This window comes from Pongo pygmaeus, chromosome 20, assembly GCF_028885625.2.
Source record: "Pongo pygmaeus isolate AG05252 chromosome 20, NHGRI_mPonPyg2-v2.0_pri, whole genome shotgun sequence".
Taxonomy (NCBI): Eukaryota; Metazoa; Chordata; class Mammalia; order Primates; family Hominidae; genus Pongo; species Pongo pygmaeus.
The window spans coordinates 14,614,485-14,635,009 of NC_072393.2; the positions used below are offsets into that span (position 1 = coordinate 14,614,485).

The 20,525-nt window shown below is 49.1% G+C and overlaps 1 protein-coding gene and 1 long non-coding RNA gene across 11 annotated transcripts in view; one reads left to right on the forward strand and one right to left on the reverse strand.

The window, feature by feature from the left end:
• On the reverse strand, positions 1-17,307 carry LOC129019366 (uncharacterized). Its single transcript, XR_008495620.1, has 3 exons — positions 17,125-17,307; positions 3,390-3,546; positions 1-86 (listed from the first exon to the last, which is right to left on the reverse strand). It is a non-coding gene; the product is annotated as an uncharacterized LOC129019366 (long non-coding RNA).
• Positions 14,846-20,525, forward strand: part of ADGRE5 (adhesion G protein-coupled receptor E5) — a 25,110-nt gene continuing 19,430 nt past the window's right edge. For 3 of the 10 annotated variants that reach the window (XM_063658721.1, XM_054461747.2, XM_063658727.1), the window contains exons 1-2: positions 14,846-14,945; positions 15,107-15,295. In XM_063658721.1, the coding sequence (XP_063514791.1) occupies positions 15,274-15,295 (22 nt within the window). In that variant the 5' untranslated portion in view covers positions 14,846-14,945; positions 15,107-15,273. Of the gene's footprint in view, positions 15,296-20,525 lie in introns of all 10 variants that reach the window. The other 7 variants (XM_063658724.1, XM_063658726.1, XM_054461749.2 and 4 more) reach the window with 7 other exon arrangements.

The window sequence follows — 20,525 nt, forward strand, 5'->3', positions numbered from 1 at the left end:
TGGAGGGAGAAAGAGCTGGAACATTGGTGAATGGCTCAGTGATCATAGCAGCGTCCCTGGGTGCAGTCCAGAGGGCAGCTGGATGTCTGGAGGTAGACAGGGAGGTCCAGGTGGAGACATGTAAGAGGCTTTGGGATATAATTATATTGACTTCTTGGAGGGCCTGATCACCCCCTACTATGGAGGACATATGGGGGTCACCTGCCAGGACCCACAGGATGGGATTCCTGCCCCAGTCTCCTCTGAACCCTCCGGCCCTGGATTTTTTTTTTTTTTTTTTGAGACAGGATCTCGTCGAAGTACAGTGGTGCAACCATATAGTTCACTGCAGCCTCAACCTCCTGGGCTCAAGCAATCCTCCTGCCTCAGCCTCCCGAGTAGCTGGGACCAGAGGCATGTGCCATCAGGCCTGGGTAATTTTTAAACTTTTTTTGTAGACATGGGGGTGTGGGTCTCGCCATGTTGCCCTAGCTGGTCTCGAACTCCTGGCCTTAAGCGATACTCCTGCCTCGGCCTGCCAAAGCGAGCCACTGCACCTGTCCTTCAGCCTGGATAAAATTTGTGGTGAAATACACATGACATGAAATGTTCTATCTTAACCATTTTAAGTGTACGTTCAGTTACATTAAGAAAATTCTCAGGCCGGGCGTGGTGGCTCATGCCTGTAATCCCAGCACTTTGGGAGGCGGAGACGGGCAGATCACTTGAAGTCAGAAGTTCAAGACCAGCCTGACCAATATGGTGAAACCCCGTTTCTCCTAAAAATACAAAAATTGGCCAGGCATGGTGGTGTGCACCTGTAGTCCCAGCTACTGGAAGGCTGAGACAGGAGAATCACTTGAACCCGGGAGACAGAGGTTGCAGAGAGCCAAGATCGAGCCACTGCACTCCGGCCTGGGCAACAGAGTAAGACTCAGTCTCAAAAAGAAAAGAAAATTCTCAGCCGGGCACAGTGGCTCACACCTGTAATCCCAGCACTTTGGGAGGTTGAGGTGGGCAGATCATCTGAGATCAGGAGTTTGAGACCAGCCTGGCCATCATGGTGACACCCTGGCTGTACTAAAAATACAAAAATTAGCCAGGAGTGGTTGTGCACACCTGTAATCCCAGCTACTTGGGAGGCTGAGGCACGAGAATCACTTGAACCCAGGAGGCGGAGGTTGCAGTGAGCAGAGATTGTGCCGCTGCACTGCGGCCTGGGCAACAGAGTGAGACCCTGTCTCAAAACAAAACAAAAACCAGAAAAAAAAAATTCTCATAGTTGTTACCAACACCATCATGCATCTCCAGAACTTTTTCATCTTGCAAAACTAAAACTGTATCCACAAAACAACTCCCCGTTCCTCCTCCCTCCAGTTCCTGGAAACCACAATTCTACTTTCTGTTTCTATGAATTTGATGAGTTTAGTTACTTCCTGTAAATGTGATCATACAGTATTTGTTCTTTTGTGGCAGGTTTATTTCACTTAGCATAATGCCCTCAAGGTGCATTCATGTTATATGTACGAGAATTTCCTTCCTCTTTAAGGCTGAATAATATTCCACTGTATAGATAGACCACATTTTGTTTACCCATTCGTCTATCCATGGAAACTGGTTGCTTTCAACTTTTGGCTATTTTGACTAACGCTGCTGTGAACATAGGTGCGCAGATGTCTCTTTGAACTTTGCTTTCAATTTGGGTGTATACGCAGAAGTAGAATTGATGGATCATATGACAATTCTATGTTTATTTATTTATTTATTTATTTTTTGAGATGGAGTCTTGCTCTGTCACCCAGGCTGGAGTGCAGTGGTGCGATCTCCGCTCACGGCAACCTCCACCTCCTGGGTTCAAGCGATTCTCCTGCCTCAGCCTCTCAAGTAGCTGGGATTAGAGACACCTGCCGCCACACCTGGCTAATCTTTGTATTATTAGTAGAGATGGGGTTTCACCATGTTGGCCAGGGTGGTCTCAAACTCCTGACCTCAAATGATCCACCCACCTTGGCCTCTTAAAGTGCTGGGATTACAGGCATGAGCCACCACGCCTGGCCTCTATGTTTAATTTTTTTAGGACTCTCCAAACTGTTTTCCACAGTGGCTGCACCATTTTACATTGTCACCAGCAGCCCACAACGGTTTCAATTTATGGGGTTTTGTTTTGTTTTGCTTTTTTTTTTTTTGGACAGAGTCTCACTCTGTTGCCCAGGCTGGAGTGCAGTGGTGCAATCACAGATCACAGCTTAGTGCAGCTTCGACCTCCTGGGCTCAAGCAATTCTCCTGCCTCAGCCTCCCAAGTAGCTGGAACTGCAGGCACTTACTGCCGTGCCTGGCTAATTTTTTTTGTCTTTTTTATAGAGACTGGGTTTTGTCACGTTGCCCAGGCAGGTCTCGAACTCCTGAGCTCAAGCGATCCTCCTGCCTCGGCCTCTCAAAATGCTGGGATTACAGGCATGAGCCATCATGCCCGGATTGCTTTGCTTTTAGGGACAGGGTCTCTCTCTGTTGCCCAGGCTGGAGTGCAATGGTGCGATCATAGCTCACTGCAGCCTTGACCTCCTGGGATCAAGCAAACCTCTTGCCTCGGCCTCCCAAGTAGTTGGGACTACAGGTGCATGCCACCATGCTCAGCTAATTTTTAAATATTTTTAGAAATGAAGTCTTCCTTTGTTGCCCAGGCTGGTCTTGAACTCCTGGCCCAAGTGATCCTCTCTCCTTGGCCTCCCAAAGCATTGGGATAACAGTTATGAGCCACCACTTCTAACCTATTTTCTGTTTTTTTGATAGTAGCCACCCTAATGAGTGTTAGGTAGTATCTCAATGTGGTTTTTATTTGTTTATTCATTTATTTATAGAGATGGAGTCTTGCTATGTTGCCCAGGCTGGTCTCAAACTCCTGGCCTCAAGTGATCCCCCCACCTCGGCCTCCCAAAGTGCTGGAATTACAGGTGTGAGCCACCGCACCTGGCCTGTGGTTTTGATTTGCATTTCCCTAATGATTGGTGACTTTGAGCATCTTTTCATAGGCCTATTGGACATTTGTCTGGCCTGGAATTTTAACGACTCTGTTTCAAAGGAAGCACAGAGCGTGGATGTCAATCTTCTTGCCAATGTCAGGGCCACCTAACCTCGTGGATAGCAGGCAGCCCAGAGCTGGCTCCTCGAGCCGGACAGAAGCTAGGCATGAGAGGCTGTCGTGGGAGCAACAATTCCACTAGGGGAATGCCAGATTGCCACTGAACTTTGTCACTAAGACCCACACCAAAGGCCCCAGAAAGCCCCAGTGACACCTTTGCCCCTAGATAGGAGGGTACCGACAGGAAATGCTCTCAGAAAAATGCCTCCTTTTACACTCAAAAGTGTCTTTTGCCGTCTGCCCAGAGGGGCCCCTCTGCCCCTGACTCACCGTAGCAGCGCGTGGAGGACAATTTTGGCTGTGACAACGTCACGCCCCCTGCGGGGAGTTGATCTGCAAGCCACAAACGTCATTCATTCCTCTCCACCTCCAGGATTTGGAACATCTCCCCGGACCACAGATTTTTCCTTCAATCAACTTGCTTTTCCTTTAAAAAAAAACAAAAAAAAAACTTAAATGAATTTATTTGGGAAGGAACTTCTATGTCACCACCACAAAAGGAAACAAAAGGAAACCAGGGCCATTTCCATAAGTAGAAAGCAACAGCAAAAAGACCTATATTTGTAGGGGTGGGGGTGAAATTAAATTTGCTTCCTGCTGTCGCCTGGTTGAAGCCTCAGAGCTGGGACTAGGGTAGGGAGAGGGAGGTGCCCAGGCGTAGAATATAATGAGTCGCTCACTCGCAGGACCCTGGGAGCCACAGCCTCACCCTCCAGTGAAGCTCTGGATCAAAGAGACTGCTCTTTTTGTTTAAAAAAAAAAATTCAAAAGAGACAAAAAGGGAAAGAAATAGGCCAGGCGCAGTGGCTCACGCCTGTAATCCCAACAGTTTGGGAGGCAGAGGCGGGAGGATAGCTAGAGCTCAGGAGTCCAAGACCTGCCTGGGCAACATAATGAGACCCCTGTCTCATTATAAAAAAGTAAAGAAAAAAAATGGGGAAGGAAATTAAAAACCGAAAGCGACGACTGAAGTGTTTGGAGGTGTCAGAGATATAGCTGTGAAAAACTCAGACTCTTTTTTTTTTTTTTGAGACAGAGTTTCGCTCTGTCGCCTAAGCTGGAGAGCAGTGGCATCATCTCAGCTCACTGCAACCTCTCTGCCTCCCAGGTTCAAGCAGTTCTCCTGCCTCAGCCTCCTGAGTAGCTGGGATTACAGGCATGTGCCACCACGTCCGGCTAATTTTTGCATTTTTAGTAGAGACAGGGTTTCACCATGTTGGCCAGACTGGTCTCGAACGCCTGACCTCAAGTAATCCACCTACCTCAGCCTTCCAAAGTGCTGGGATTACAAGCATAAGCCACCATGCCTGGTCTATTTTATTTATGTATTTATTTTATTTTATTTTTTTGAGACAGAGTCTCACCCTGTCACCCTGGCTGCAGTGCAGTGGTGCGATTTCGGCTCACTGCCACCTCTGCCTCCTAGGCTCAAGTGATCCTCCCACCTCTGCCTCCCAAGTTGCTGAGACTACAGGTGCACACTACCATGCCCAGCTAATTTTTGGAGTTTCTGTAGAGACGAGGTCTCAATATGTAGCCCAGGCTGGTCTTGAACTGCTGGACTCAAGCAATCTGCCTGCCTCGGTCTCCCAAAGTGCTGGGAATACAGGCATAAGCCACTGCACCCGGCCTGTTTTTTTTTTTTTTTTTTTTATAGAGGTGAGATTGACATGACATAAAATAGACCCTTTTAAAGTGCATGGTTCAGCGCCATTTAGTATATTCACTGCGTTGAGCAACCATCACCTCTATCTAGTTCCAGAATGTTTTCAACACCGCAAAAGGAAACCCCGTCCTCATTACCAGTCATTCGTCATTCCTCGTCCCCAGCCCCTGGCAACCACCAATCTGCTTTCTGGCTATGAATTTGCCTATTCTGGACATTTCATATAAATGGAATCGTGCACTATGTGACCTTCTGTGTCTGGCTTCTCTCACTCGGCATCATGTTTTCAAGGTTCATCCACGCTGTAGCATGGATCAGAGCCTCATTCCTTTTTATGGTTGAATTAAAAATCGCTTTTTATGGTAATTGTGAACCGTGCTGCTATGAACATGGGTGTATAAGTATCTGTTTGAGGTCAGGCACGGTGGCTCATGCCTGGAATCCCAGCCCTTTGGGAGGCCGAGGCGGGCAGATCATTTGAGGTCAGGAGTTTGAGACCAGCCTGACCAACATGGTGCAACCCTGTCTCTACTAAAATACAAAAATTAGCTGGGCATGGTGGTGGGTGCCTGTAATCTCAGCTACTCGGGAGGCTGAGGCAGGAGAATCCCTTGAACCCAGGAGGTGGAGGCTGCAATGAGCTGAGATCGCGCCACTGCACTCCAGCCTGGACAAGAGTGAGACTCCGTCTCAAAAAATAAAAATAAACATAAGTATCCATTTGAGTGTCTGCCTTCAGTTTTCTCAGGTGTATACCCAGGAGCAGAATGGCTGGATCACAGGGTCACTCTACACGTAACTTTTTGAGGAGCTACAAACTGTTTTCTATGCCTGGAAAGAAGTGAAAGGGAGACCTCCATCCGAGGGACAGAGCCCTGGGGATGGATTGATTCTCACCAATGCTTTCCCATTGCTTCTTTCTGGGACTGGCTGGGACTGTCAGTGCCATCTGTGGCTCTATTTCTCGGGAACCCACAAGCCCACAACAGATAGAGGCCCAGAGGCATGAGGAGGGGTTGACCCGGGTGGGCACCCAGACTAAATAAGCCCCCTTCCTCTCCTGGCCTTCCCCACCCAAGTCAAGGGAAGGATTCTGAGACCCCCGTCCTCACAGTGCCCCCCAGAAGCCTGACCCCATCCTTATCGGGACTTCGGCACCACCCAGCTCAGAAGACTTTGCAAAATGGGGAAGACACTGAGAGCTGCAAGAAAGTGACAAAAATGCCACCAAGAGTCACACAGAGTTCCCAGCTCGGGGCTTCTTGTTGGCTGCCACCAGTTCCCCACCCCCACAGCCACCCCCGAGCTGTTCCCCTCCCCCACCCTACTCTCTCCTTTGCTTCCTCTAAACGATTCTCCTTAAAACCTTTAAACATTTTAAAATTCTTTTTTAAATATTTGTATAGAGCCTCAGGTTTATAGAATAAATGAAACAATGCAATTCTTGGGACCATCGGTCTATCCATGATCAGCTTTATTTTACTTACTTATTTACTGAGACAGAGTCTCACTCTGCGGCCCAGGCTGGAGTGCAGTGGTGAGATCATAGCTCACTGCAACCTCAAACTCCCAGGCTCAAGAGATTCTCCCACCTCAGCCCCCTGAGTAGCTGGGATTACAGGCACGTGCCACCACTCCTGGCTAATTTTTGCATTTTTTTGTAGAGATGGGGTTTTACCATGTTGCCCAGGCTGGTCTCGAACTCCTGGGCTCAAGGGATCCTCCCGCCTCGGCCTCCCAAAGTGCTGAGATCACAGGCATAAGCCACTGTCCCTGGCCCATTTTATCTTCCTTGATACAAACTGTTTTCAGAATTCTCTTTGTTTTTGCTTTGGTCTCTGATAAAATCACGTCTGAATATAACCGCAAAACACCACATGCCTGCGTTACATGGCATTCTGTTAAACAGCCATCATTTTGGCTGGGCGCAGTGATCCATGCCCGTCTCTACTAAAAATACAAAAAAATTAGCTGGGCGTGGTGATGTGCACCTGTAATCCCAGCCACTTGGGAGGCTGAGGCAGGAGAATGGCTTGAACCCGGGGGTCAGAGGTTGCAGTGAGCCGAGATTGTGCCACTGCACTCCAGTCTGTCGACAGAGCAAGAGACTCTGTCTCAAAAAAAAAAACAAAAAAAAAACAGCCATCATTTTAGGAAACGTTTACACGTGGAAACTTCTATGTGTATTATTCACAATTTGTGGGAATAAAGAATTTTACTTTGCAAAAAATATGTAAATTAAAAAATAAAAGGGAAAGAAGGCACACCCATGAGCCTCCTTCTTCACCAAGAACTGAGACATGACCTTGTTCCCATGCTCCCATGTTTATCTTGCTGATTACCACCAGTCCGAATATTCTTTGCCCCTTATTCCTTTGCTCAGTTACTTAATTTTTTTTTTTTTTTTTGAGACAGGGTCTTGCTCTGTCACCCAGGCTGGAGTGCAGAGGCGTGATCACAGCTCACTGCCACCTCGAATTCCTGGGCTCAAGCCATCCTCCCACTTCAGCCTCCTGAGTAGCTGGGACTACAAGTGCGAGTCACCACGCCTGGAGAATTTTTTATTTGTATTTTTGGAGAGATGGGGGTCTCACTATGTTGCCCAGGATGGTCTCGAACTCCTGGGCTCAAGCGATCCTCCCACCTTGGCCTCCCCAAGTAGCTGCGATTATAGGAATGAGCCACTGTGCCTGGCCCAGCCTTGTTTATTTTTATTTACTTATTTATTTAATTTTAATTTTTTTTTTTTTAATGGAGTCTTGCTCTGTCACCCAGGCTGGAGTGCGGTGGCGCTATCTCAGCTCACTGCAACCTCCGCCTCCTGAATTCAAGTGATTTTCTGACCTCAGGCTCCTGAGTAGCTGGGATTACAGGTGCCTGCCACCACACCTGGCTAATTTTTGTACTTTTAGTAGAGACAGGGTTTCACCAAGTTGGCCAGGCTGGTCTTGAACTCTTGACCCCAGGTGATCCGCCCGCCTCAGTCTCCCAAAGTGCTGGGAGATTACAGGCATGAGCCGCTGAGCCCGGCCGCCTTATTTATTTTTCAAAGTCTTCTTGCATATGTTTGCATCCTGAAACCAAATCTCGTTTTATGATCTTTGTGTCTGAGCTTTTTCGCAAGGTGGCTTTTTCCTATGGGGTTTTGGATACTTTTTCAAGATTCTACTGTGGAATCTGTCATGCTGCAATTTAAAATTTTTTTCTCCTGACTTCACTCAGTTTTTAAATTTAAGAAAGGGGTGTGGCTAGGCATGGTGGCATGCACCTGTAACCCCAGCATTTTGGGAGGCTGAGGTGGGCGGATCACTTGAGGGTCGGAGATCGAGACCAGTCTGGCCAACATGGTGAAACCCCATCTCTACTAAAAATACAAAAATTAGCCAGGCATGGTGGCGTGTGCCTGTAATCCCAGCTTCTAGGGAGGTTGAGGCGGGAGAATTGCTTGAACCCAGGAGGCGGAGGTTGCAGTGAGCCGAGATCTCACCACTGCACTCTAGTTCGGGCAACAGAGCAAGACTCTGTCCCCCGCCCCCCCCAAAAAATTGCACACCCCTGGAGTTATTTTTTCACAGCTGTATAATATTCCACGTGCTTTATAAAGTTACCGCTGAGGAAGTGCTAGGGTTTTATTAATGACTTAATGACTATCATGTTCATAGATTGCTTTGAAGGATTGATGATGCCCTTTTAAGCATTTCACCCCTCTCTTCCTCCTTACTGCCCCAAATCTTGGTGATCTCTGGGAGGGGCCAAGACTGGGGACACTTTTGGGTCCAGCTGCCCATGAGGACCCCACTTCTGCTTCGGCCACTTCTGCTCAGCTATCCCCGCAGTTGCTTATATACCGTCTATTTATAACCCCACCCCCCCCACCCCACGTCACCCGCCCCCTGCCAGGGCAACCAGTGAACTCAGTGCCCATGGGGAAGGGGAAGTGGGTTACTAGGTGCTAGAGTTTGTTTAGGGTTTGGGGGTGCCCCTGCCGCTTCCTGAAGTGCTTCATTTCCTAGAAGCTGAGAACACTGAGCTGACAGATCAACCCCCCTTCCTTCCCGCAGTGGGTCACGGGGCAAGGAGGAAGAAGAGGAACCAGGTGCTGGGACCCCAGGTCGCAAACACATGCACTCCCCCTCAGCCCCGGAGCACGGGGCCTCGCTGCCTTGTCCCTCTGAGCCATCGCGGCCTCTCGCTTCTGCCCTCATTATGTTTGGGCTCCTCCTGGACTTCCCTTCAGCACCAGAGACCCCTGCAGCCCTGACCCCAGGAGACTGAGAAGCCTGGGTGGTCTCTGGGACAGGCGGGGAGGCACACATGTGCGGGACTGGCTCCTCCCCACTCTGCTCCAGGGCCGAGGCCCCAAATAGCTGGACTTCTATATTTAGAAGCTGGCTCAGCAGCACCAGGGAACTATAAATACAGCCCAGATCAGTGCAGCCTCCAAAATCCCCAGGCCAGGCTGGGATGAGTAGGGAATAAGGAGTTAGGGAGATGTCAGTGGGGCCAGATGGGGTCTGCAGTGAGGGGCCCCGGGCCAGGTGCACACTGACAGGCCAGGCTCCCGGGAACCCAGGTGTTCAGCCTGCTGGAGGAGACAAACAGACCATAGTGGGACCTGCCCCCGGTGGGGGATCAGGGTTGGCCAGCGGGCTTCCCACCCTCTTCCCCGTTCTCTGGGGCTTCCTGGCGCAGGGACAGCTGTCTGGTCTCACAATAGCTGCGCCGCCCTCCTGGAGCCAGCTGCGGGGCTCATCCGTGTGGGGGCTGCCCGGCCCCTTCCTCTGCCATTGTCTCCCAGCCAGGGGGCATCCTGTTATGCCCCCCTCCACCCGGAGACCCCATCTGACCCCCCGCCTCAGCCCAGGCTTGTGCGGGTGCTGGGCATGGGCTGGCAGCATAAGAAGCCTGAGAGTGGGGCGTTGGGGTCTCCTGGTGTCCCTCCCTGTTGCAGACGGCAGCAAAGAGACAGTTCACCCCGCTCTGGGATCATCCTAACCGCGGCTCCTGTTGTTTATTGAGCATCCATGCCCAGCTGCACTTCTGCAATGAGTTCCCTCCAGTCTGGTCCTCACGGGCGCCTGGAGAAGTTCTGACCATTTCACAGATTGGGAAACTGAGGCCCGGAGAGGCCACATCACCTGCCTGAGGCCACACAGCCCAAAAGGGAGCTCCGGACGTGGTGGCACACTCCTGTAATCCCAGTACTTTGGGAGGCTGAGGAGGGTGGATTACCTGAGGTCAGGAGTTCGAGACCAGCCTGGCCAACATGGGGAAACCCCGTCTCTATCAAAAATACAAAAAAATTAGCCTGGTGCGGTGGCAGGCGCCTGTAATCCCAGCTTACTCAGGAGGCTGAGGCAGGAGAATCGCTTGAACACAGGAGGCGGAGGTTGCAGTGAGCCAAGATCTCGCCACTGCACTCCAGCCTGGGCAATATAGTGAGACCCCCATCTCAAAAAAAAAAAAAAAAAAAAAAAGTAAAAAAAGTTAGCCAGGCATGGCGGCATGTGCCTGTATTCCCAGCTACTTGGGAGGCTGAGGCAGGAGGGTGGCATGAGTCCAGGAGGTGCAGTCTGCCTCAAGCCATAATTGTGCCACTGAGTTCCAGCCTGGGCAGCAGAGACTCTGTCTCTAAAATGATAATAATAAATTAGGCCGGGCGTGGTGGCTTACGCCTGTAATCCCAACAGTTTGGGAGGCCGAGGCAGTCGGATCACCTGAGGTCGGGAGTTCGAGACCAGTCTGACTAACATGGAGAAAGCCCATCTCTACTAAAAATACAAAAAAAAAAAAAAAAAAGGAATTAGCCCGGTGCGGTGTCAGGTGCCTGTAATCCCAGTTTACTCGGGAGGCTGAGGCAGGAGAATCACTTGAACCCAGGAGGTGGAGGGTGCAGTGAGTTGAGATCGCACCATTGGACTCCAGCCTGGGCAATAAGAGTGAAACTCTGTCTCAAAAAAAAATTATACTAATATAATTATTATAATTATAATCATTATTATATTATATAATTATATATTATAATTATTATATTGTATAATATATATTATAATTATTATATTGTATAGTATATATTATAATTATTATATTGTATAGTACATATTATAATTATTATATTATATAATATATATTATAATTATTATATTGTATAGTATATATTATAATTATTATATTATATAATATATATTATAATTATATAATATAATATATTATAATTATTATATAATATAATATATTATAATTATTATATAATATAATATATTATAATTATTATATAATATAATATATTATAATTATTATATAATATAATATATTATAATTATTATATAATATAATATATTATAATTATTATATAATATAATATATTATAATTATTATATAATATAATATATTATAATTATTATATAATTATAATATAATATATATTATAATATATAATATATATTATAATTATTATATAATATAATATTATTATAATATAATAATTATAATAATATTATTATATATTATATTATATATAATATAATATATTATAATTATTTTATATAATATAATATATTATAATAATTATTATATTATATATTATAATTATTATTATATTATATAATATATATTATTATATTATATTATAATTATAATAATTATATTCTATAATTATATATTATAATAATTATATTCTGTAATTATTATTATACTATTATAATAATTATTATATTATATATTATTATATGATTATAATTATTATACAATTATAATAATTATTATATTATATAATAATTATTATACGATTATAATAATTATTATATTATAATAATTATTATACGATTATAATAATTATTATATTATAATAATAATTATTATACGATTATAATAATCGTATAATAATAACCCAAAACCCGCAGGTGCCAGTTTCCCTTTTGACAAATGAGGACCATGTTCCCGCCCCCCATCATTGCAGAACAAAAGTCATGAGGTTGTCCAGAAGCTGCAAAATAGGTCAGCAGGACTGAGACTTCAGGACAAAGAGAAAGTGGAGAAACATAGGCAGACACCCCAGCAAGGACCAGATCAGCAAGGCTGAAGGAGGCTTCCTTTAGCTGGGCGGCAGCGGAGTGGGGCGGCAGCGGAGTGGAGCGGCAGGAGTACTACTAATTTGCATGGTTTACCATATAGGGCCCCACTCAGCACAGGCTCTGTGCTGGTGCTCTGCAGAAAACAAGACAAAAGTCACTCAGGGAGCTGACAGCCTAATGCGGCTTGAGGGCAGATGGTTGCAAGGGAAGAAGGGAGATGGTGAGAAGTATTGGAGAGACTCAAGAAAGCCACCGGGCATGGTGACTCACGCCTGTAATCCCAGCGCTTTGGGAGGCTGAGGCGCATGGATCATTTGAGGTCAGGAGTTCGAGACCAGCCTGGCCAACATGATGAAACTTTATCTCTACTAAAAATACAAAAAACTATCCAGGTATGGTGGTGCATGCCTGTAACCCCAGCTACTTGGGAGGCTGAGGCAGGAGAATCGCTTTAACCTGGAAGGCGGAGGCTGCAGTGAGCCGAGATCATGCCACTGCACTCCAGCTTGGGCTACAGAGAGAGACTCTGTCTCAAAAAATAATAATAATAAAAATAAATAAAAATAAAAAAATGAGGACCTGGTTGTGCTCACCTGGAATCCCAGCTACTCGGGAGGCTGAGGTGGGAGGATCGCTGGAGCCCAGCAGTTTGAGGCTGGACTGAGCTATGATGGTGCCATTGCACTCCAGCCTGGGCAACAGCAGACTCTGTCTCTAACATAAAGTAAAATAAAATAAAATAAAATAAAATAAAATAAAATAAAAAAGTGTTGATGATCACTATGAAGGGGTGTAGGGACAATCCCTGGCATCAGGAAGCGCCTCCTGCCTCCCTGAGATTCTGCAGACGCCAGCTGTCTGACCTGCCCATCTGATCTGCAGAGAAGGGACGTTGAGCCCTGGGGTTCTAGATGGAGTTTCTGGCTTTCTGATAAAAAAAAAAAGGGCAAAATCCCTCCAGAGCTGGTCTGGCCCTCTCTCCTTCCAGCTTCTGCTGGTGTTCATTCCCCTCCCCCACAGCCCAGGCCACCCCCACAGCCCAGGCCACCCCCACAGGAGCCCGGGACAGGAAGGGGTAAATTCTAGGACTGGGGATGTTTGATTACTCCCAGGACAATAGTTCTGTGACTTCAGTCATTAGTGACTCTTTTTCCCCATTGCTGCAATCTCCCCCTTTGAACAATTGAACTATATTTTGCTTAGCATTCATCACTTCTGCATCTTGAATTTATTCATGTAACAAGGAGACTTGATTTCGGCATCCTCATTGAAAAACCCTCCTCATTGCCCCAAATAGTGGGGAAACCTAAAAATAAATGTGAATATAAGGAACACAAAACCAAGTCCTTGAATTCTGGCTGGATACAGATGCCTGCTAAGCCTCAGGGTCACGGAGGCGCTAAAGACATGCTAGTGCCCAGTAGAGACTTTCCCCTGGGCTCATCGCAGGGACTCCGGGGCTGGGCTGCCCGCCTGTGGATCTGAGTCTCAGTTGGGTGAGTCATTTGTGCCTCAATTTCCTCCTCTGTCAAATGGGAATGACAACATCATTGCAGACGTTTTGAGGAGTAAATGAGTTAAAATAGATTTAAAAAAAAATCAAACTTATGACCAGGCCTGGTGCAGACTAAGTGCTCTATAAATAATAGCATTTTCTTGGCAGCATAGCGAGACCTTGTCTAAAAAAAAAAAAAAAAAATTTAAGAAAAAAACTAGCCAGGCATGATGGTGCACAGCTGTAGTCCCAGCTCCTCAGGAGGCTGAGGCAGGAGGATCCTTTGAGTCCTGGAGTTTGAGGCTGCAGTGAGCTGTGATGGTGCCACTGCACTCTAGCCTGGGTGACAGAGTAAGATCTCTTAAAAATATATATAGCGTTTGTTTGTTTGTTTGTTTGTTTTTAGACAGTTTCACTCTTTTTGCCCAGGCTGGAGTGCAAGGGCACAATCTCAGCTCACCACAACCTCCGCCTTCCAGGTTCTATCAGTCCTCCTGCCCCAGCCTCCCGAGTAGCTGAAATTACAGGCATGTGCCGCCACACCCTGCTAATTTTGTATTTTTAGTAGAGACGGGGTTTCTCCATGTTGGTCAGGCTGGTCTCGAACTCCTGACCTCAGACGATCCGCCCACCTTAGCCTCCCAAAGTGTTGGGATTACAGGCGTGAGCCATCGCACCCAGCCAAAATATAGCGTTTTAAAAAATTATGAGGTAGCTCAAGAGACAAGCTAATCATGTGATTTATCCAGAAAGGAAAGAACCCTCCTATCACATGATTCTCTGTTGATTAACGAAGTGCCCAGGAGCCTCTGAAATATAAGTTTCCCACAGGGGGAAACTGGCTTAGAAAGACCAGAAAGATCCAGGGATCTGCTCTGTGCAGTGAAACTTCTCTTCTTGGCACCTGCCTGGCATCGGAAGAGGGCCCCTTCTCCCTCCCTGGGCTATGTGGACACTGTAATGCCTCAGTTTTCTTTCTTTCTTTGTGTTTTTGACACAGGATCTCACTCTATAACCCAAGCTGGAGTGCAGTGGCACCATCATAGCTCACCGCAGCCTCAAACTCCCCAGCTCGGGTGATCCTCCCCGCCTCAGCCTCCTGAGTAGTAGTAGCTGGGACCACAGATGTCTGCCACCAGCCTGGATTATTTATTTGTTTATTTATTTATTTATTTTGTAGAAACAGAGTTTTGCCATGTTGCCCAGTCTGGTCTCAAACTCCTGAGCTCAAGCGATCCTCCTGCCTCGGCCTCCCAGAGTGCTGAGATCACAGGTGCGAGCCTCTGCACCCGACCTGTTTCCTCTTCTGGAAAACGGCAGGGAAACGTTCTGCCAGCTGGGACGCAGGCTCTGCCAACTCTGGCATGCCAAAGCTCTGGGCACAGGGCGAGCCCCACCAGCGTGGGCGCCCAGAGCTATTTCTGACAAGACCCCTTTGCGCCTGCCCAGGGAAGAGCCAAGTGGCCCCAGGCAAGACTGCCCCCGCCCGGCTGCCACACCTTCCCCTCCAGAGCAGCCAGCCCCAACACAGAGGCCAAAGGTTTCGTCAGAGCCACATGGTGGAAACTCCAGCAGAGGGTTTTTGAAAGCAGGTTGCACTTCATTCTTGCTGAGCGAGTGCACATGTCTGTGTGTGTGTGCGTGTGTGTGTGCGTGTGTGTGCGCGCGTGTGTGTGTGTGTGTGTGTGTGTGTGTGTGTGTATGCAGCGCCCCTGGGTCTGTGTTTTTATTGCACTTTCCTGCTCGCTTCCAGCCGCACCGCCAGTTCCGGGGAGGGCCCTGGGCCAGCGGCTGTCCGTCCCCCCTCCTTCATAAAGTCCTGGCCTCGGGACAGCCCGCACAGCTGCCCAGCCTGTGGAGACGGGACAGCTCCTGTCCCACTCACTCTTTCCCCTGCCGCTCCTGCCGGCAGCTCGAACCATGGGAGGCCTCGTCTTTCTCGGTAAGTACTTTGGGGCCCCGCTGGGAGGGGCGAGGAAGCTCCAGCGGGACCCCTTGGCTGCGTCTGAGAAACGGGAGGCGCCGCTGGTGTCTGTGGGGCCGGCGATGGAAGAAGCCACATTGTCAAGCAGGCACTCACGGGCACACGGCGAGAGGGGCTGGTGGTGCTTGGGCACCCCCACACCCCGGCAGGAACTCCAGGGTGCTCTTGGAGCCTGCTACCCTGCCCGGAGGGATCCCCAAGCTTTCTACTGGAGCCAGTCTGGCATCTGCTCCCGAAGAGGGGAAACTGAGGCACGGGGGGAAGGAAAGGGGCAAAAAGTGAGTGCTGGGACCCTGAGAGCCGCTGTGCTTAATATAACGCATAGAAGGACATGGGCGGGGGTGGGGAAGCTAGAAGCCAGGACTTCTCCACTGCAAGGTACCCCCAATTTGTCCCTCGCAGTCTCAGCAGCAGGGGCAGCCCCCAGAGACCCCAGTTCTTGCTCCCCGCAGACCTGGCTGGGGCTCAGCTGCGGATTGAAGGGACTTTGGCTGGTTCTGGGTTTGAATTTGATTTTTTGTTGTGACTTCCCGGGACTCCCTTTCCCGCCCCACCCAAGGTGACTGTAACGGTTATCAGCGTAGCTCGTTGCCTAAGCAAGGGGGCAACAAAGAGAGTGAAGAAATGACATTTGGGGCAAAAACCAGAACTTCCCGGACCACAGGGACACAGCTTCCCTGGGCCAGCCCCAAGTGGCAGGTGTCAGCTCAGCACCCCACCCTGGGCTTGAGAGCGACAGACAAGAGCCCACCTTGGGGTTCTAGGGGGCACACCTGTTGGAGGCAGTTGCCAAGACCTGGCTTCCCAGGGGTTCCACACCCTGGCTGTCTGTGTCACCGGGGCCAAGTCAGAGAGCCTCTGCGCCTCACTTTTCTCATCTATAAAATGGAGCACAACCCGTCTCCATCTTAGATTGTTTTAAGGGTTGAGTGAGTTAGGACACAAACTATTCCTGGTTAACAGTAAGAATTAGGTAAATAGCATTTTAAAAGTGTTGGCTGGGCACGGTGGCTCACGCCTGCAATCCCAGCACTTTGAGAGGCTGAGGCAGGTGGATCTCTTGAGCCCAGGGATTGGAGACTAGCCTGGGCAACATATCGAGACGTTGTCTCTACCAAAAAGAAAAATTTTTTTTTTTTGAGACAAAGCCTCGCTCTTGTCGCCCAGGCTGGAGTACAATGGCGCAATCTCGGCTCACTGCAACCTCCGCTCACTGCAACCTCCGCCTCCCGGGTTCAAGGGATTCTCCTGCCTCGCCCCCCTCCACCCCGAGTAGCTGGGATTATAGGCGCCTGCCACCATGCCCAGCTAGTTTTTTGTTTTTGTTTTTGTTTTGTATTTTTAGTAGAGATGGGATTTCACCATGTTGGCCAGGCTGGTCTCAAACTCCTGACCTCAGGTGATTCACCCACCTCGGCCTCCCAAAGTGCTGGGATTACAGGCGTGAGCCACCGCGCCCAGCCAAAAAAAATTTGTTTTAATTAGTCGGGCTTGGTGGGGTGTGCCTGTAGTCCTAGTGGCTCAGGAGGCTGAGGTGGGAGGATCCCTTGAGCCCAGGAGGTTGAGGCTGCAGTGAGCTGTGTTTGCACCACTGCACTCCAGCCTGGGTGACAGAGCAAGATCCTATCTCAAAAAATAAATTAATAATAAGGCCGGGTGCAGTGGCTCATACCTGTAATCCCAACACTTTGGGAGGCCCAGGCCAGCAGATAACCAGAGGTCAGGAGTTCGAGACCAGCCTGGCCAACATGGTGAAACTCTGTCTTTACTAAAAATACAAAAATTACCTGGGCGTGGTGGCGGGTGCCAGTAATCCCAGCTACTCCGGAGGCTGAGGCAGGAGAGTCGCTTGAACCTGGGAGGTGGAAGTTGCAGTGAGCTGAGATCATGCCACTGCACTCCAGCCTGGGCGACAGTGAGACCCTGTCTCAAAATAAATGAATAAATAATAAATTATGATGATTATTAAATTCTGGTAAGACACTGGTGGGTCTGGGGAATTGTCTAGGGGTCCTTAGGAGAAAGCCTAAAGAAGGGGTGACTGCCCCACCCCCCACCCCAGTATCTCTACACAGGAAACTGACTGCTTAGGGCTCAGCCCAGAGAATGCAAACCAGATGGAACTCAAACCAGAACAGCAGCTTCTCTCCCGGCTTCTGTTTGGGCAACTTGCAAGGCCCCAGATGGAGGCAGCTGGGCCCTGTAGCCTCACAGTGGGAGTAGAGAACCCAGCTCAGCCCATGCAGAGGGGATGGGGCACAAAAGAGCCCTGCCCAGGGCCCTGAGGACCTCAATCCCTCAATTCCTCCTTCCCCAACCTCTTCTGTTCATTGGATTCCTCCTGATCCTTTTCTGGGCTCCAAGCCTGAGTTTCTCTATCTGTAGAGTGGGCGTCAACACAGCCCCTGCCTCCTAGAGTGGTTCTGAGCTTTAAAGGAGTTACCTGGGATTTTGGGAGTTGGAGACGAATCTGCCTAGATCCTGTCCTGCCAGGGGAGGTCATTTTGTAGTCTGTTCTGCAAAGAGGAACTGGGTTCTGGCCGAGGGAGGAACTCGCCAAGCCTTGTGGCCAGAGAGGAGGAAGAGGGGAATCCTGACAGAAGTGGGGAGTACGAGCTTGGGCTGGGGGGTTTTGGCCTCGGTTTAACCCAGCTGGAAGGAGTGTGGAGGTGGGAGTGGGGATCTCTGCCTTCCACCCACCTAAGGGGTACTAAATTTGAACACAGGGGCTGAGTGGTCCGGGGACCTCCAATCTGCACCCCAAACACCCGCCCTCTGAAGCTGTGCTCACAACAGACCCCAAAACTCCCCTGGGAGCCCCTCCAGGGTTGAACTGGGGCAAATGAGTGGTGAGTCATTCCTTCCCTTAGGCCCAGGAAGTGACTCATGCCTAGCCGTTGTCCTGGTCCCCATCCCTCTGCCCGACACCCCCCTTCAGGTCTCCCTGGATTATTGGGGTCCCCAGTATTCCCAGATCGGCAGGGACTGGACGTCCCCTCCCAGCCCGCCTCAGGCCCCACCTGCCGCTCAGATCCCAACGCCCTCCCTTCCCCCGCCCTTCCTTTCTGTTTCCATCCACCCTTCTTTCTCATGGTTTTCTTTCTTCTTCACTGTTTATCTCTCTGTCTCTCTGTTCTCTCTGTCCCATCTCCTCCTGTTTCCTCTTCTGCTTTCTATGGGCCCCTTGTTTCTCTCTCACCTCTCTCTATCACCGTGTAATTTCTATCTCTCTCCATCTCTCCATGTCTCTGTCTCCTTCTCTGTCTTCTCTTTCTCTAGCTGTCTTCTTTCTCCTCTCTGTCTCCCTCTCTCTCTCTCTCTCCAGCTCTGTCTTCTTTCTCCTCTCTCCCTCTCTGTCCCTCTCTCTCTTTCTCTCTTTTCTTTTCTTTCTTTTTTTTTTTTTTTTTTTGAGACTCTTTCTCTTTTTTTTTTTTTTTTGAGAGTCTCGTTCTGTTGCCCAGGCTGGCGTGCAGTGGCGGGATCTCAGCTCACTGCAACCTCTGCCTTCTGTGTTCAAGCGATTCCCCTGCCTCCACCTCCTGAATAGCTGGGATTACAGGCACATGCCACCACGCCCAGCTAATTTTTTGTATTTTTAGTAGAGATGGGGTTTCACTATGTTGGCCAGGATGGTCTCACACTCCTGACCTCAGGTGATCCATCCGCCTCGGCCTCCCAAAGTGCTGGGATTACAGGCTTGAAGCACCGCGCACAGCCCTCTCTCTCTCTCTTTCTGCCTCTCTCTCTCTCTGTGTTTCTGTCTGTCTTTCTGTGTCTCTCTTTCTTTCTGACTCTTTCTCTCTCTCTGTCTCTCTGTCCCTTTCTGTCTCTCTCTCTCTCCCTCTGTCTCTTTCTGTCTCTCTCTCTCTCCCTCTGTCTCTCTCTCTCTTCTCGTCTCTCTCTCTCTAATCTCTATTTTCTCTCCACCCCTGCTTCTTTGTCTCTATCTCTGGTGAACAGCAAGGAGATCCCTAGTTCCCCATCTCTGAATCCCCTGGTGACCTGGGGAGGGTCCCCCAGGACATGCCTTGGGAGGGGGAACCCCCTGAGCGCTGGGAACCGCCACTCCACGTGCACCCCAACAGGCGGCTACAGCGTCTTCCTGTGGGAGGGGCACCCGGGGGATGAAATATCACCACTGTGTCCCAGGACAGACCGCCAGGGCCGGTGGCAGTTGTGGGTGTGGTGTGTGTGCACCTGTGTCCCTGAGGAAGCGTGGAGGTCCAGGGCATCTTAGAGCCTGGGGGATCCAACACCGTCATTTTTTTTTTTTTTTTTTTTTTTCTGAGACGGAGTCTTGTTCTGTCACCCAGGCTGGGATACAATGGCGTGATCTTGGCTTGCTGCAACCTCCGCCTCCTGGGTTCAAGTGATTATCATGCCTTAGTCTCCCAAGTAGCTGGGATAACAGGCACCCACCACCACGTCCAGCTAATTTTTTGTATTTTTAGTAGAGAGGGGGGTTTCACCATATAGGGCAGGCTGGTCTCAAACTCCCGATCTCAAGTGATCTGCCCGACTTGGCCTCCCAAAGTGCTGGGATTACAGGCCTGAGCCACCGTGCCCGACCACGCCTTCATTTTTACCTAAAGAAATGAAGATGGCAGGCCGGGCACAGTGGCTTATGCCAGCACTTTGGGAGGCCAAGGCGGGTGGATCATGAGGTCAGGAGATAGAGACCATCCTGGCTAACATGTTGAAACCCTGTCTCTACTAAAAATACAAAAAGTTAGCCGGGCATGTTGGTGGGCGCCTGTAGTCCCAGCTACTCTGGAGGCTGAGGCAGGAGAATGGCATGAACCCGGGAGGCGGAGGTTGCAGTGAGCCGAGATCGCACCACTGCACTACAGCCTGGGTGACAGAGCGAGACTCCATCACAAAAAAAAAAAAAAAGAGGCCGGGTGCGGTGGCTCACGCCTGTAATCCTAGCACTTTGGGAGGATGAGGCGGGCAGATCACGAGGTCAGGAGATCGAGACCATCCTGGCTAACACAGTGAAACGGTGAAACTTCGTATCTACTAAAAATAAAAAAAAATTAGCTGGGCGTGGTGGCAGGAACCTGTAGTCCCAGCTACTTGGGAGGCTGAAACAGGAGAATGGTGTGAACCCAGAAGGCGGAGCTTGCAGTGAGCCAAGTTCACACCACTGCACTCCAGCCTGGGTGACAGAGCGAGACTCCGTCTCAAA